Genomic DNA, 13,026 nt, shown 5'->3' with positions numbered 1-13,026 from the left:
GGGGTACTGGGATATACAGTGTATATATATATATATATATATATATATATATACACACACACACATACAGTACCAGTCAAAAGTTTGGACACACCTACTCATTCAAGGGTTTTTCTTTTTTTGTAGAATAATAGTGAAGACATCAACACTATGAAATAACACATGTAGAATCATGAAGTAACCAAAAAAGTGTTAAACAAATCAAAATATATTTTATATTTGAGATTCTTCAAAGTAGCCACCCTTTGCCTTGATGACAGCTTTGCACACTCTTGGCATTCTCTCAACCAGCTTCACGGGTAATGGTTTCCAACAGTCTTGAAGGAGTTCCCACATATGCTGAGCACTTGTTGGCTGCTTTTCCTTCACTCTGCGGCCACAAACCATCTCAAATGGGTTGAGGTTGGGTGATCGTGGAGGTCAGGTCATCTGATGCAGCACTCAATCACTCTCCTTCTTGTTCAAATAGCCCTTACACAGCCTGGAGGTGTGTTTTGGGTCATTGTCCTGTTGAAAAACAAATGACAGTCCCACTAAGCGCAAACCAGATGGGATGGCGTATCGCTGCAGAATGCTGTGCCTTGAATTCTAAATAAATCACTGACAAGTGTCACCAGCAAAGCACCTCCACACATCACACCTCCTCCTCCACGCTTCACGGTTGAAACCACACCTGAAGAGATCATCCGTTTACCTACTCTGCGTTTCGCAAAGACACGGCGGTTGGAACCAAAAATCTAAAATGTGGACTCATCAGACCAAAGGACAGATTTCTACCGGTCTAATGTCCATTGCTCGTGTTTCTTGGCCCAAGCAAGTCTCTTCTTCTTATTGGTGTCCTTTAATAGTGGTTTCTTTGCAGAAATTCGACCACGAAGGCCTGATTCATGCAGTCTCCTATGAACAGTTGATGTTGAGATGTGTCTGCTACTTGAACACTGTGAAGCATTTGTTGTTTGGGCTGCAATTTTTCCTCTACTGCAGAGGTAACTCTGGGTCTTCCTTTCCTGTGGCGGTCCTCATGAGAGCCAGTTTCATCATAGCGCTTAATGATTTTTGCGACTGCACTTGAAGAAACTTTCAAAGTTCTTGAAATTTTCTGGATTGACAGACTTCGTGTCTTAAATTAATGATGAAATCTCATTTGTCTTTGCTTATTTAAGCTGTTCTTGCCATAATATGGACTTGGTCTTTTATACCAAATAGGGCTATCTTCTGCATACCACTCTTACCTTGTCACAACACAACTGATTGGCTCAAAGAAGGTAAAAAATTCCACAAATTAACTTTTAACAAGGCACACCTGTTAATTGAAATGCATTTCAGGTGACTACCTCATGAAGCTGGTTGAGAGAATGCCAAGTGTGTGCAAAGCTGTCATCAAGGCAACTTTGAAGAATCTCAAATATATTTTGATTTGTTGAACACTTTTTTGGTTACTACATGATTCCATATGTGTTATTTCATAGTTTTGATGTCTTCCCTATTATTCTACAATGTAGAAAATTGTACAAATAAAGAAAAACCCTTGAATGCGTAGGTGTGTCCAAACTTTTGACTGATATTGTATATATACAGTGGCAAGAAAAAGTACGTGAACCCTTTGGAAATACCTGTATTTCTGCATAAATTGGTCATAACATTTGATCTGATCTGCATCTAGGTCACAACAATAGACAAACACAGTCTGCTTAAACGAATAACACACTCGTGTCTTTATTGAACTCACCGTGTAAACATTCACAGTGCAGGGTGGAAAAAGTATGTGAACCCTTGGATTTAATAACTGGTTGACCCTCCTTTGGCAGCAATAACCTCAACCAAACATTTTCTTTATTTGTGGATCAGACCTGCACAACGGTCAGGAGGAATTTTGGACCATTCCTCTTTACAAAACTGTTTCAGTTAAGCAATATTCTTGGGATGTCTGGTGTGAACTGCTCTATTGAGGTCATGCCACAGCATCTCAATCGGGTTGAGGTCAGGACTCTCCAGAAGTCGTATTTTCTTCTGTTGAAGCCATTCTGTTGTTGATTTACTTCTGTGTTTTGGGTCGTTGTCCTGTTGCATCACCCAACTTCTGTTGAGCTTCAATTGGCGGACAGATAGCCTTATATTCTCCTGCAAAATGTCGTGATAATCTTGGGAATTCATAAAAGGCTAATTGATCATTAGAAAACCCTTTTGCAATTATGTCAGCACAGCTGAAACTGTTGTTCTGATTAAAGAAGCAATAAAACTGGCCTTTAGACTAGTTGAGTATCTGGAGCATCAGCATATGTGGGTTTGATTACTGGCTCAAAATGGCCAGAAACAAAGAACTTTCTTCTGAAACTCGTCAGTCTATTCTTGTTCTATTCCATGCAAGAAATTGCCAAGAAACTGAATATCTCGTTCAACACTGTGTACTACTCCCTTCACAGAACAGCACAAACTGTCTCTAACCAGAATATAAAGAGCAGTGGGAAGCCCCGGTGCACAACTGAGCAAGAGGACAAGTACATTAGAGTGTCTAGTTTGAGAAACAGTAGTACACACAAAACACCAGTCTCAACGTCAACAGTGAAGAGGCGACTCCGGGATCCTGGCCTTCTAGGCAGAGTTGCAAAGAAAAAGCCATATTTCAGACTGGCCAATAAAAATAAAAGATTAAGATGGGCAAAAGAACACATACACTGGACAGAGGAAGATTGGAAAAAAGTGTTATGGACAGAGGAATCTAAGTTTGAGGTGTTCGGATCACAAAGAAGAACATTCCGTAATGCGCAGAAAAAAAAGATGCTGGAGGAGTGCTTGACGCCATCTGTCAAGCATGGTGGAGGCAATGTGATGGTCTGGGGGTCTTTTAGTGGTGGTAAAGGGGGAGATTTGTACAGGGTAAAAGGGATCTTGAAGAAGGAAGGCTATCACTCCACTTTGCAACGCCATGCCATACCCTGTGGACGGCACTTAAGGATAGAGAGCGGTATTTTCACGTCCGGATGAAAAGTGTGACCAAAGTAAACTGCCTGCTACTCAGGCCCAGAAGCTAGGATATGCATATAATTGGTAGAATTGGATAGAAAACACTCTAAAGTTTCTAAAAGTAAAAAAGTTTCTAAAACTTAAAATTATGTCTGTGAGTATAACAGAACTTATTTGGCAGGCAAAACCCTGAGGACAAACCATCCAGGATTTTTGTTGTTGTTGAGGTGACAGTGTTTTCAATGGGATTTCTATGTGGATATAGATTTCTAAGGCACTTGCTTGCAGTTCCTATTGCTTCCACTGGATGTCAACAGTCTTTAGAAATTGGTTGATGTTTTTCTTTTGAGTAATGAAGAAGTATGGCTATTCAGAACGAGGGTCGAGTCTAGTGTACTGTTGTGGTTGGGGCGCGCGACCTGAAAGCTAGCTCCACTTTGTTTTCGTCCTGTATTGAACACAGTTTGTCCCGTCTTAAATTTGATCGATTATTTACGTTAAAAAATACCTAAAGTTGTATTAGGAAAGTTGTTTGAAATGTTTGGATCAAGATTACAGGTAACTTATTCGATATTTTGTAGTCATGTTGCGCGAGTTGGAACCGGTGTTTTTCTGAATAAAACGCGCCAAATAAATTTACATTTTGGAGATATAACGACGGAATTTATCGAACAAAAGGACCATTTATGATGTTTATGGGACATATTGGAGTGCCAACAGAAGAAGATCTTCAAAGGTAAGGCATGAATTATATCGTTATTTCTGAGTTTTGTGTCAGGCCTGGCGGGTTGAATTATGATTGCCATGTGTTTGTTTCATGGGGTGCTGTCCTCAGATAATAGCATGGTTTGCCGTAAAGCCTTTTTGAAATCTGACACGGTGGCTAGATTAACAAGAAGTTAGGCTTTAATTTGGTGTATTGCACTTGTGAATGTATGAAAGTTAAATATTTGTAATCATTTTTTTAGAATTTCACGCTTTGCAGTTTCACCGGGTATTGTGGAAATGTTCTGCTAGCGGAACCCCTATCCCAAACAGGTTTTAATTGGAGCCAATTCCCTCCTACAACAGGACAATGACCCAAAGCACAGCTCCAAACCATGCAATAACTATTTAGGGAAGAAGCAGTCACCTGGTATTCTGTCTGTAATGGAGTGGCCAGCACAGTCACCGGATCTCAACCCGATTGAGCTGTTGTGGGAGCAGCTAGACCGTATGGTACGTAAGAAGTGCCCATCAAGCCAATCCAACTTGTGGGAGGTGCTTCTGGAAGCATGGGGTGAAATCTCTTCAGATTACCTCAACAAACTGACAACTAGAATGCCAAAGGTCTGCAAGTCTTTAATTGCTTCTTTGACGAAAGCAAAGTTTGAAGGACACAAAAAAAACATTATTTATAACCTTGTCAACATCTTGACTATATTTCCTAATCATTTTGCAACTCATTTCATCTATGTTGTCATGGAAAACAAGGACATTTCTAAGTGACCCCAAACTTTTGAACGCTAGTGAATATATAATATAAAGCTGTTGAGATAGCTGTATCAGACACCATGGGAGTCAGTAGTAATCATTAATACGGTCTTGTGATCTTCCAGACCCCTGAATTGACTGTATTAAATGAGAAAACAGGGAGCCTCCATTATGATCCACTATCACCTCCCATTTAGAAACAGGTGAGTGTCTAATAGCCTGGGCCCAGGTACTCACAGAGAGTTGGAGTGGGAGTTCCGGATCATGGGCGTTGAGGCGGTGGAGCTGTTATATGCAGTTAGCTTGGGGGAGGAGGGCAGGGAACAGTCGGCCATCTCCTCTACGTCGGAGTGGGAGGACGCAGACTTAGACGACTTCTTCTTCCCAAATGCCTGCTTGAAGGAGCTCCGCAGCTGCAGCCAAGGATGGGTATGGGGTCAGAGAAGAGAAGAAAACAGAGAGACCTGATTACATAGTAAAACACACAGACATATAAGGGGCCCAGAAATACATTTTGAATCACAAAACAGTTACAAACTTCTACTCTTTCACTATCTCCACCTAATCAAGGAATAAAAGTCTATTTTGGAAATTAGTGTGTTAATCTTACCTCATAAACCTCCACACGATAGGAGAGCACAAGAGGGGAAAGACAAGACCACAGCATGCTGATCATAGACAATTTCAACTTTTAGCACAATAGAGGTAGGGTGGATTTGTTTTGTTAAGACAGGAACAATGCAAGAACTTATGTACAGGTCTTAAGGACATAGAATAGGCCGTACACCAGGCAGCTCACTAAAGAGACTGAACGCAAACTATACCCTCACAGCTACAAACAAGGAATGAACACTAGGCTAGGGAGCAAGAGTTATCACTTCTCACTAATTGACACGACTACTCAACCACTAAAGGGGAGATTTAGATATTTAAACTCAGTAGTCATCTGCCCCCTTGTGGTCAAATAGTCAGGTACGCCACGGTTGTACTTCTAACTAATACACAGATGCTAGTATCATCACCGTCTGCGTACATAGTCATCATTCACCTTCCCTCCAGCACACGCAACAGCATTATATCAGAACAAAAGAACACACACGCAGACATTTTAATTTGACTTCATAGGTTAGTACAGGCAGTGTTCAGCCAACATACATACTGTGTACACACATCTTTTCTACAGGCAGAAAATGCATGAGTATATTGACCTAAGCTCGTATCGCCTGACTAACAGATTACAGGTGACCTTTTCGTAGTTGTGTGCAGTTTCTTTGCGGTTTTGCCATGTGTAATAAGGGAACACCTCACAATTCTCAACTCACAATCTAGTTTCTAGAGCAGCTCACTAACAACAATAACCATATTCACCTTTGCTCCTGCGCAAGCAGGCTGAGCACAAACAGAAGGATTGGAGGAAAGGGCAAGAACATCTGACAGATTAGACGTGCAGACAGAGACAGACAGACATACAGACACCGAGCGACAGACAGCTAGCCAGCCATGTAGATATACAGACAGACATAGAGTGACAGACAGACAACTAGCCAGCCAGCTAGATAGACAGAGAGTGGAGGACCTACCCAGTTCTTCTTCGTCTTTTTGTTCTTGGCGTCCAGCTCCAAGTTGCTGCCCACGCTGGAGTGGCTGGTGACGCTGGTGATGCTAGACACACTGTCAGATGAGTGCTGTCTGCGGATACACAGATCCTGCTGAGACTGGGGGCTTCCATTGGCTGAGGCTGTGGGATGCACAAGAGAGAGGGTGAGACAGGGACCAGCATAGAATTCTAATCCATTCTGATTCGGTGTCAGATGCCCTTTTTCTCACTAGCCAATAGACATCTGCTCTTGTTGGGTTTCATGTTGATGTGGGAGGTAACTTCTCACCTGGCCTATCACCTTTGCAGGTGAGCTCTGGCAGGTTGATGACACCGTCGATGGCTGCCTGGGCTGCTGTGTTCTGCTTCTTCATGTGCTCTACGGTTTTCCTCAGGTCGTTCAGCTCAGAATCCTAAAATACCACAACACGATGAAACAACACAGTTAGCGTCACGATCCAGCCAAGGAAAGACAGGCATATTTCTGAGGAAACCGACATTTTGACGGCTCCAAGTCCGTACCTTCTGCTCAGCCGTGGTGGTAAGGCCCTGGAGTCGGATGGTCATGTTCCCCAAGCTCTGCTCAAACGCTGCTACCAGGTGAGCCTACGGACATGCACGCAGCAGTACACATTCAGCTATCCATGTATAAGTTTGCAAACTGACCTGCTGACAATGTCATTTGTTCTCCTTCAACTGACACACGTTTGTTTGATTCGCAAGCCCCACTCAGGGCTGTGAAACGGGCGACACGCTGCAGTTTTAGGAAAAGGTCTCGCTCGTAAGAACACACCCACATGCCTTTCACGACATGCATACACAGAGCCAAAACAAAAACATACACAGGTGATAATGGCTTCCGTGTCATGGTGTACACTGAGTGTTTTGAGTAAGAACGACAGGAGTTGAGTTGCTCCACAGGGACAGCTGGGGAAGTCACTGCATGTTAGAAATGGATCCATGCTGATATAATTGGCCAGGCTTTCTGCCGACTACCTATTTACCTGTCTGGGCAGGGTTCCATGGTTCAGTAGCCTGGTAGAGATGAACATGAGGCCAACACGAGTCCTAAAAAAAAACACTCTAGCTAGCTATCATCTGCCTTCGTGAAACAAGAGACCTGCTACCTTCTCACAGCCACAGACAAGCAGAGAGAAAGGAAAAAGAGGAATTCCGGTTAAGCGAAAAACATTTTGGATGTTTTCTTCTCATATGCAGAGTAAACTGATCACAAGTATTCGTTATCTTCTGTAGAGATACAGTTATGAGAGAAACATGCTGCTTCAAGTCATGCTCGTTATCAACTTGCACGTTGATTTACTCATCAATGTCACAGTTGGAAATATGATGAAGGCGTACAAAGAGATTGCAGACCGGCTCAGTATGCAGTCAGTTTGGCAATCATATACATCCAAAGAAACCACCTCAAATGCATAAAATCAATGGATGGCTTGTGTTTTAGAAGATAAATGCTAAAACTATTCCATACCGAGGTGTTAGGATTTCCAAAGCTGTGGTGGGTTTTAGATAGTACATATTCTCTTATGCATTGCTGTTGTTGATATACTTTGCCAGAAAATGAATCAGCGCATTCGATTCACATTACACAGAAAACCTAAAGCATGCACATTTTTTTAAATCAAACATCAAATCAAACATCACGTTCCTGGTAGTTGATAACAGCTTTACAGGCAAAACAAAAGCAGAACATTGAGTATTGCAACAGAGACGAGCGTGTCCTCTGACATATCTGGGACAGACACACTGAGCTCCAACCTCTAGTTACAGCTCACAACCCAGCCATGCACTGTAGTAGCAGTAGTACACAATACTGCTGGCTCCACAATAAACAGACAAATACCCAGGATGTAGTAGCAGTAGTAGGCTATACTGCTGGCTCCACAATAAACAGACAAATACCCAGGATGTAGTAGCAGTAGTAGGCTATAATGCTGGCTCCACAATAAACAGACAAATACCCAGGATGTAGTAGCAGTAGTACGCTATACTGCTAACTCCACAATAAACAGACAAATACCCCGGATGTAGTAGCAGTAGTACGCTATACTGCTGGCTCCACAATAAACAGACAAATACCCAGGATGTAGTAGCAGTAGTACGCTATACTGCTAACTCCACAATAAACAGACAAATACCCAGGATGTAGTAGCAGTAGTACGCTATACTGCTAGCTCCACAATAAACAGACAAATACCCAGGATGTAGTAGCAGTAGTACGCTATACTGCTAGCTCCACAATAAACAGACAAATACCCAGGATGTAGTAGCAGTAGTACGCTATACTGCTAGCTCCACAATAAACAGACAAATACCCAGGATGTAGTAGCAGTAGTAGGCTATACGGCTAGCTCCACAAGAAACAGACAAATACCCAGGATGTAGTAGCAGTAGTAGGCTATACTGCTAGCTCCACAATAAACAGACAAATACCCACATGCCAACATACAAGCTCACTTCCCAAAACAAAGCCTCCAGAGACTCAAAGCTCCTGAAGCCCTGTGAGAGCCCAGAGGTTCCAGTCAGATCCCACCTCAGTGAGGTCCTGCTGTATGTTGCTGTCCTCCTTGTGGCCTGCGGGGCTGTAGGTCTGGCTGCGTCTCAGCCTGGGCTGCAGCTTGCGTCTGGCCTTCTCTCTGGTTGCCTCCTTCCCCAGGGACGGGTAGTGGTTCAGGGGACACCACGTCACCATCACCGAGCTGCTAGCCCCGGGACTGGGGCTTTTGGCTGACATGGCTAAAGCGCCTCAGCTCAGGGTGATCCAGGTCCAGTCAGGGACCAGTCTGCCTTTGATAAAGTATGAGTCCGGTAGCAGACAGACGCTGAAGACTGATAGTTAGGTGCTTCTGTTTTGATCATCACACAGAGGGATGAGTAAACACATGTTCTGATTCTTATCACAGCCCAGAGCCCGGCCGCCACGGAATATGAGCTGATAGCTTGGCAGAAGGCAGAAGAGAAGGCGGGGAACAGATCTGGAGGGTTTCCATCAGACAGAGGGGCTGGTGTTGGGGCACGTGGCAGGCTGGCTGATTCCTCCACTATCAGGCTATACTGTCTGTCAGGTCCTAGTGCAGGTATGTCTTACAGGGCTGGTAAGGCCAGGGGCTCAGGCCATACTCTAGCAGCCTAACCCGAGTTCTCTTACAAGGAACTACAGCCTTCATACTCCACCCAAGCCCCCACAGCTGCTCTAGCCTGCTTTGTTGTGAAATCTCTGTTCGTGAGATCACATAACCAGTGTGGATGCGGGCCCGAGGCTGTACCATTTCATTAGGCTGTTACTGACGCTGTTTCTGCTGCAGGGCTGTCATGTTTGTTTACATTCAGAGAGCAGATAATGGGGCTGAACGCCTGCTTCCCCTCTCAGACCATTACCCTGTGTCATGTTCAATGTGCTGTAGGACGCCACGCAAAGGGAAACAAAAACACCATGCGCAATGCTGGAACTCTTTGACTTGTAGGTATTTTCAATTCTGGTAACACGCAACACTAGGACGAATCCATTCCAATGACCACAACCAAGGCATTATATACAGTTAGCAGGGTTGGGGTCAATTCCATTTCAATTCGAGTCAATTCACAACGTACACTGAAACACCAATTCCAATTCTCTTCCATGCTTTTCAATGAGGAAAATGTGGAATTGGAATTTGGTTTACTTTATGAATTGACTGAAATTGAAATGGAATTGACCCCAACCCTGACAGTTAGTACCAGCGGAACCATGATGCCACAGTGCTTAGCATAGTAACCATTTGCCATCAAACTTACATTAGCACTCAACTGAGTGGTCAAACCAGACACCTTCTCCTGGGAAGCGTCCAATTCTCTCCGCAGCTTACGAATCTGAGAACAGAAAAACAAGATCATGCTTATCTACAGGAAACATCATATTAGGATATAGAGTATGTAGTACCCAAATAACTTGCTGGCTCATAAACAGTTACGATGTTACAGTCCCAAAGGTAATCAATGGTGGCACATGGTTTGTGTTAAAGTAAAGTTGTTCTTACCTCCGACTGAGATTTCTCCTCCGGCTATGAAAAAGAGGAGAGGAGAAGAGAAGAGAGGTTTATGCAGGTCACAGTATGCATGGGATAAGACAGCAAGACAGACAATCTGAACATATTCAGTTTCCACCTAAGGCTATAAGGATTCACACAAGCAGTTAATTAGCAATGCAACTCAGCAGTCAAGTCAGACACATTGAGATGGTCCCTCTTCACTTTCACCCATATAGCTCACTGAGGGCTGGTTTCCCAGACACAGATGAACCCAAGTCCTGAACTAAAAAGCATGCTCAATGAAGAACCTCAATTAAAGTAACTTTTTTTAGCCCGGGACTAGGCTTAATCTTTGTCTGGGAAACTAGCCCTAAGTATATTAACATTCGTACTATATGTTTGGACAGTGCATCAAACATTAATCAAAGTGTCGCTCACCATGGAGTGGGCAGAGGAAGTGCTGGACACTAGAGACAGAGAGGAGCCGTGGACTGGAGAGAAACAAAAACAACCCTCAACTCATTCATCTGGTGACATCAATCATGGATAATGGCTTCATGCAAGCAGTGATTCATCTCCCCCCGATGACTTTGGAAACAGGAACATGCATAAACAGGTCCCCTGGGTGAACATTTACAACAGAGTTGCTGCTCTAGGTGTGTGTGTGTGTGTGTGTGTGTGTGTGTGTGTTTGTGTGTGTGTGACCGCGTGTGTATGTGTGAGCGCGTGCGTGGCACTGTTACGTTACTGTAACTAGTTTACTTTGTAGCCTACCCTTTAATTGTGCTGATATGGTTTGACATCCACACATCAGCCCCGATATCTAACTGCCTGACTACACAAACATAATCACACGTCCAAACTTTAAATCGCCCTGGTGAGACATACAGTATGACACATTCACACTTCAGCAGCAGTCATCAGCCTATACATCATCATTACGCTTTAGTGAGTGCTGTTACTACACTAACACAGCCTCGCTATATGAGCTGTCTCTCTCATTAATCATAATGGAATGGAACCACAACATCACCGCAGGACTAAAATGACAGCAGGGGGATGTGCCAAACTTAAAGGTCCAATGCAGCCATTTATATCTCAATATCAAATCATTTCTGGGTAACGATGAAGCACCTTACTGTGATTGTTTTCAATTAAAATAGTCAAAAAGAAACAAAAATAGCTTCTTAGCAAAGAGCAATTTCGCAAGCAAGAATTTTGCTTGAACTGTCTGGGGGTGGTCTGAGTAGGTGCGGAAAAACGGAAAACTAGCTGTTATTGGAAGAGAGGTTTGGAACTCTTTCTTATTGGTCTATTAACTATACTGAACAAAAATATAAATGCAACATGCAACAATTTCAAAGATTTGACTGAGTTACAGTTCATAAGGAAATCAGTCAATTGAAATTAATTCATTAGGCCCTAATCTATGGATTTCACATGACTGGGCAGGGGTGCAGCCTTGGGTGGGACTGTGAAGGCATAGGCCCACCCACTTGGCAGCCAGGCCCACCCACTTGGCAGCCAGGCCCACCCACTGGGGAGCCAGGCCCAGCCAATCAGAATTAGTTTTTCTTCATTAAAGGGCTTTTTACATACCGTAAATTCCGGACTATAAGCCGCAACTTTTTTCCCAGCTTTGAACCTCGCGGCTTAAACAATGACGCGGCTAATATATGGATTTTTCCCGTTTTCAATTTTTTTTCTAAAAAAAAAACACATTCTGTGACGTGCTCAGTTCTTTGCCGGCATGAAGCTTTCATTAGACCAATGAAATTGCCGAACGGGTTAAGGTCAAACAACTTTTTTGTTTACTGTTTAGCCTGTCTGGGCTAGGGGGCAGTATTGAGAATTTTGGAAAAAATATGTTCCCATTTTTAACTGCCTCCTACACCAACTCAGAAGCTAGAATATGCATATTATTGTTCAGGTTTGGATAGAAAACACTCTAAATTTTCTAAAACTGTTTGAATGGTGTCTGTGAGTATAACAGAACTCCTATGGCAGGCAAAAACCTGACAAGGTTTCAAGCAGGAAGTACCCTGTCTGACAAGGAGTCGTGCGTCTTGCATCTTTTTATTGAAAAGTAAGGATCTTAGCTGTAACGTGACAATTCCCAGGGCTCCAATAGGCTCTCAGAACCCGCTAAAAACCTGAAGGTTTACGAGGGAGCCTCAGGCTGAAACACATTATCACCTTTTGTAAGTGTCGACTCAGAGGACCTTTGAATGAGGCGCGTGCACGAGTCGCTCCTGAGGAGAAATTTTATTCGGCTGTTTAGGCTCAATGCATACTCCCGGTCGGAATATTATCACTAATCTACGAGTTGAATGGCATAAAAATTGGTTTTAAACAGCGGTTGACATGCTTCGAAGTACGGTAATGGAATATTTAGACATTTTTGACACGCCAATGCGCCATGCGCGAGACCGTGAAGAAGCATTCTAGAACTCACGAACAAAACGTCGCTGTTTGGATATAACGATGGATTATTTGGGACCAAACCAACATTTGTTATTGAAGTAGAAGTCCTGGCAGTGTATTCTGATGAAGAACAAGCAAGGTAAGAACATTTTTCTTATAGGAAATGTGATTTTGGTGGAGGCTGACCTGGGTGGGTATCTAAATAGCTAGCCCTGTAATGCCGGGCTATGTACTTAGATTATTGCAAAATGTGCTTCATCCGAAAAGCTATTTTAAAATCGGACATATCGAGTGCATAGAGGAGTAATGTATCTATAATTCTTAAAATAATTGTTATGCTTTTTGTGAACGTTTATCGTGAGTAATTTAGCAAACTGTTAGTAAATTCTCCGGAAGTTTGCGGGGGTTATGCTTTTTCTGAACGTCACATGCTAATGCAAAAAGCTGTTTTTTGATATAAATATGAACTTGATTGAACAGACATGCATGTATTGTATAACACAATGTCCTAGGTGTGTCATCTGATGAAGATCATCAAAGGTT

The 13,026-nt window shown here is 43.0% G+C and overlaps 1 protein-coding gene across 12 annotated transcripts in view; it reads right to left on the bottom strand.

The window, feature by feature from the left end:
- Positions 1 to 13,026, bottom strand: part of LOC115152279 (neuron navigator 2) — a 138,786-nt gene that overhangs the window by 10,034 nt on the left and 115,726 nt on the right. For all 12 annotated transcript variants that reach the window (XM_029697014.1, XM_029697006.1, XM_029697012.1 and 9 more), the window contains 7 exons: positions 10,498 to 10,550; positions 10,069 to 10,092; positions 9,827 to 9,901; positions 6,557 to 6,640; positions 6,324 to 6,447; positions 6,018 to 6,175; positions 4,675 to 4,850 (listed from right to left, as the gene is read on the bottom strand). In XM_029697014.1, the coding sequence (XP_029552874.1) occupies positions 4,675 to 4,850; positions 6,018 to 6,175; positions 6,324 to 6,447; positions 6,557 to 6,640; positions 9,827 to 9,901; positions 10,069 to 10,092; positions 10,498 to 10,550 (694 nt within the window). The remainder of the gene's footprint in view (positions 1 to 4,674; positions 4,851 to 6,017; positions 6,176 to 6,323; positions 6,448 to 6,556; positions 6,641 to 9,826; positions 9,902 to 10,068; positions 10,093 to 10,497; positions 10,551 to 13,026) is intronic.

The sequence above is a fragment of the Salmo trutta genome, chromosome 17 (genome assembly GCF_901001165.1).
Source record: "Salmo trutta chromosome 17, fSalTru1.1, whole genome shotgun sequence".
NCBI classification, from domain to species: Eukaryota; Metazoa; Chordata; class Actinopteri; order Salmoniformes; family Salmonidae; genus Salmo; species Salmo trutta.
The sequence above is the reverse complement of the archived record's forward strand: the minus strand, read 5'-3'. Positions and strand labels throughout refer to the sequence as shown.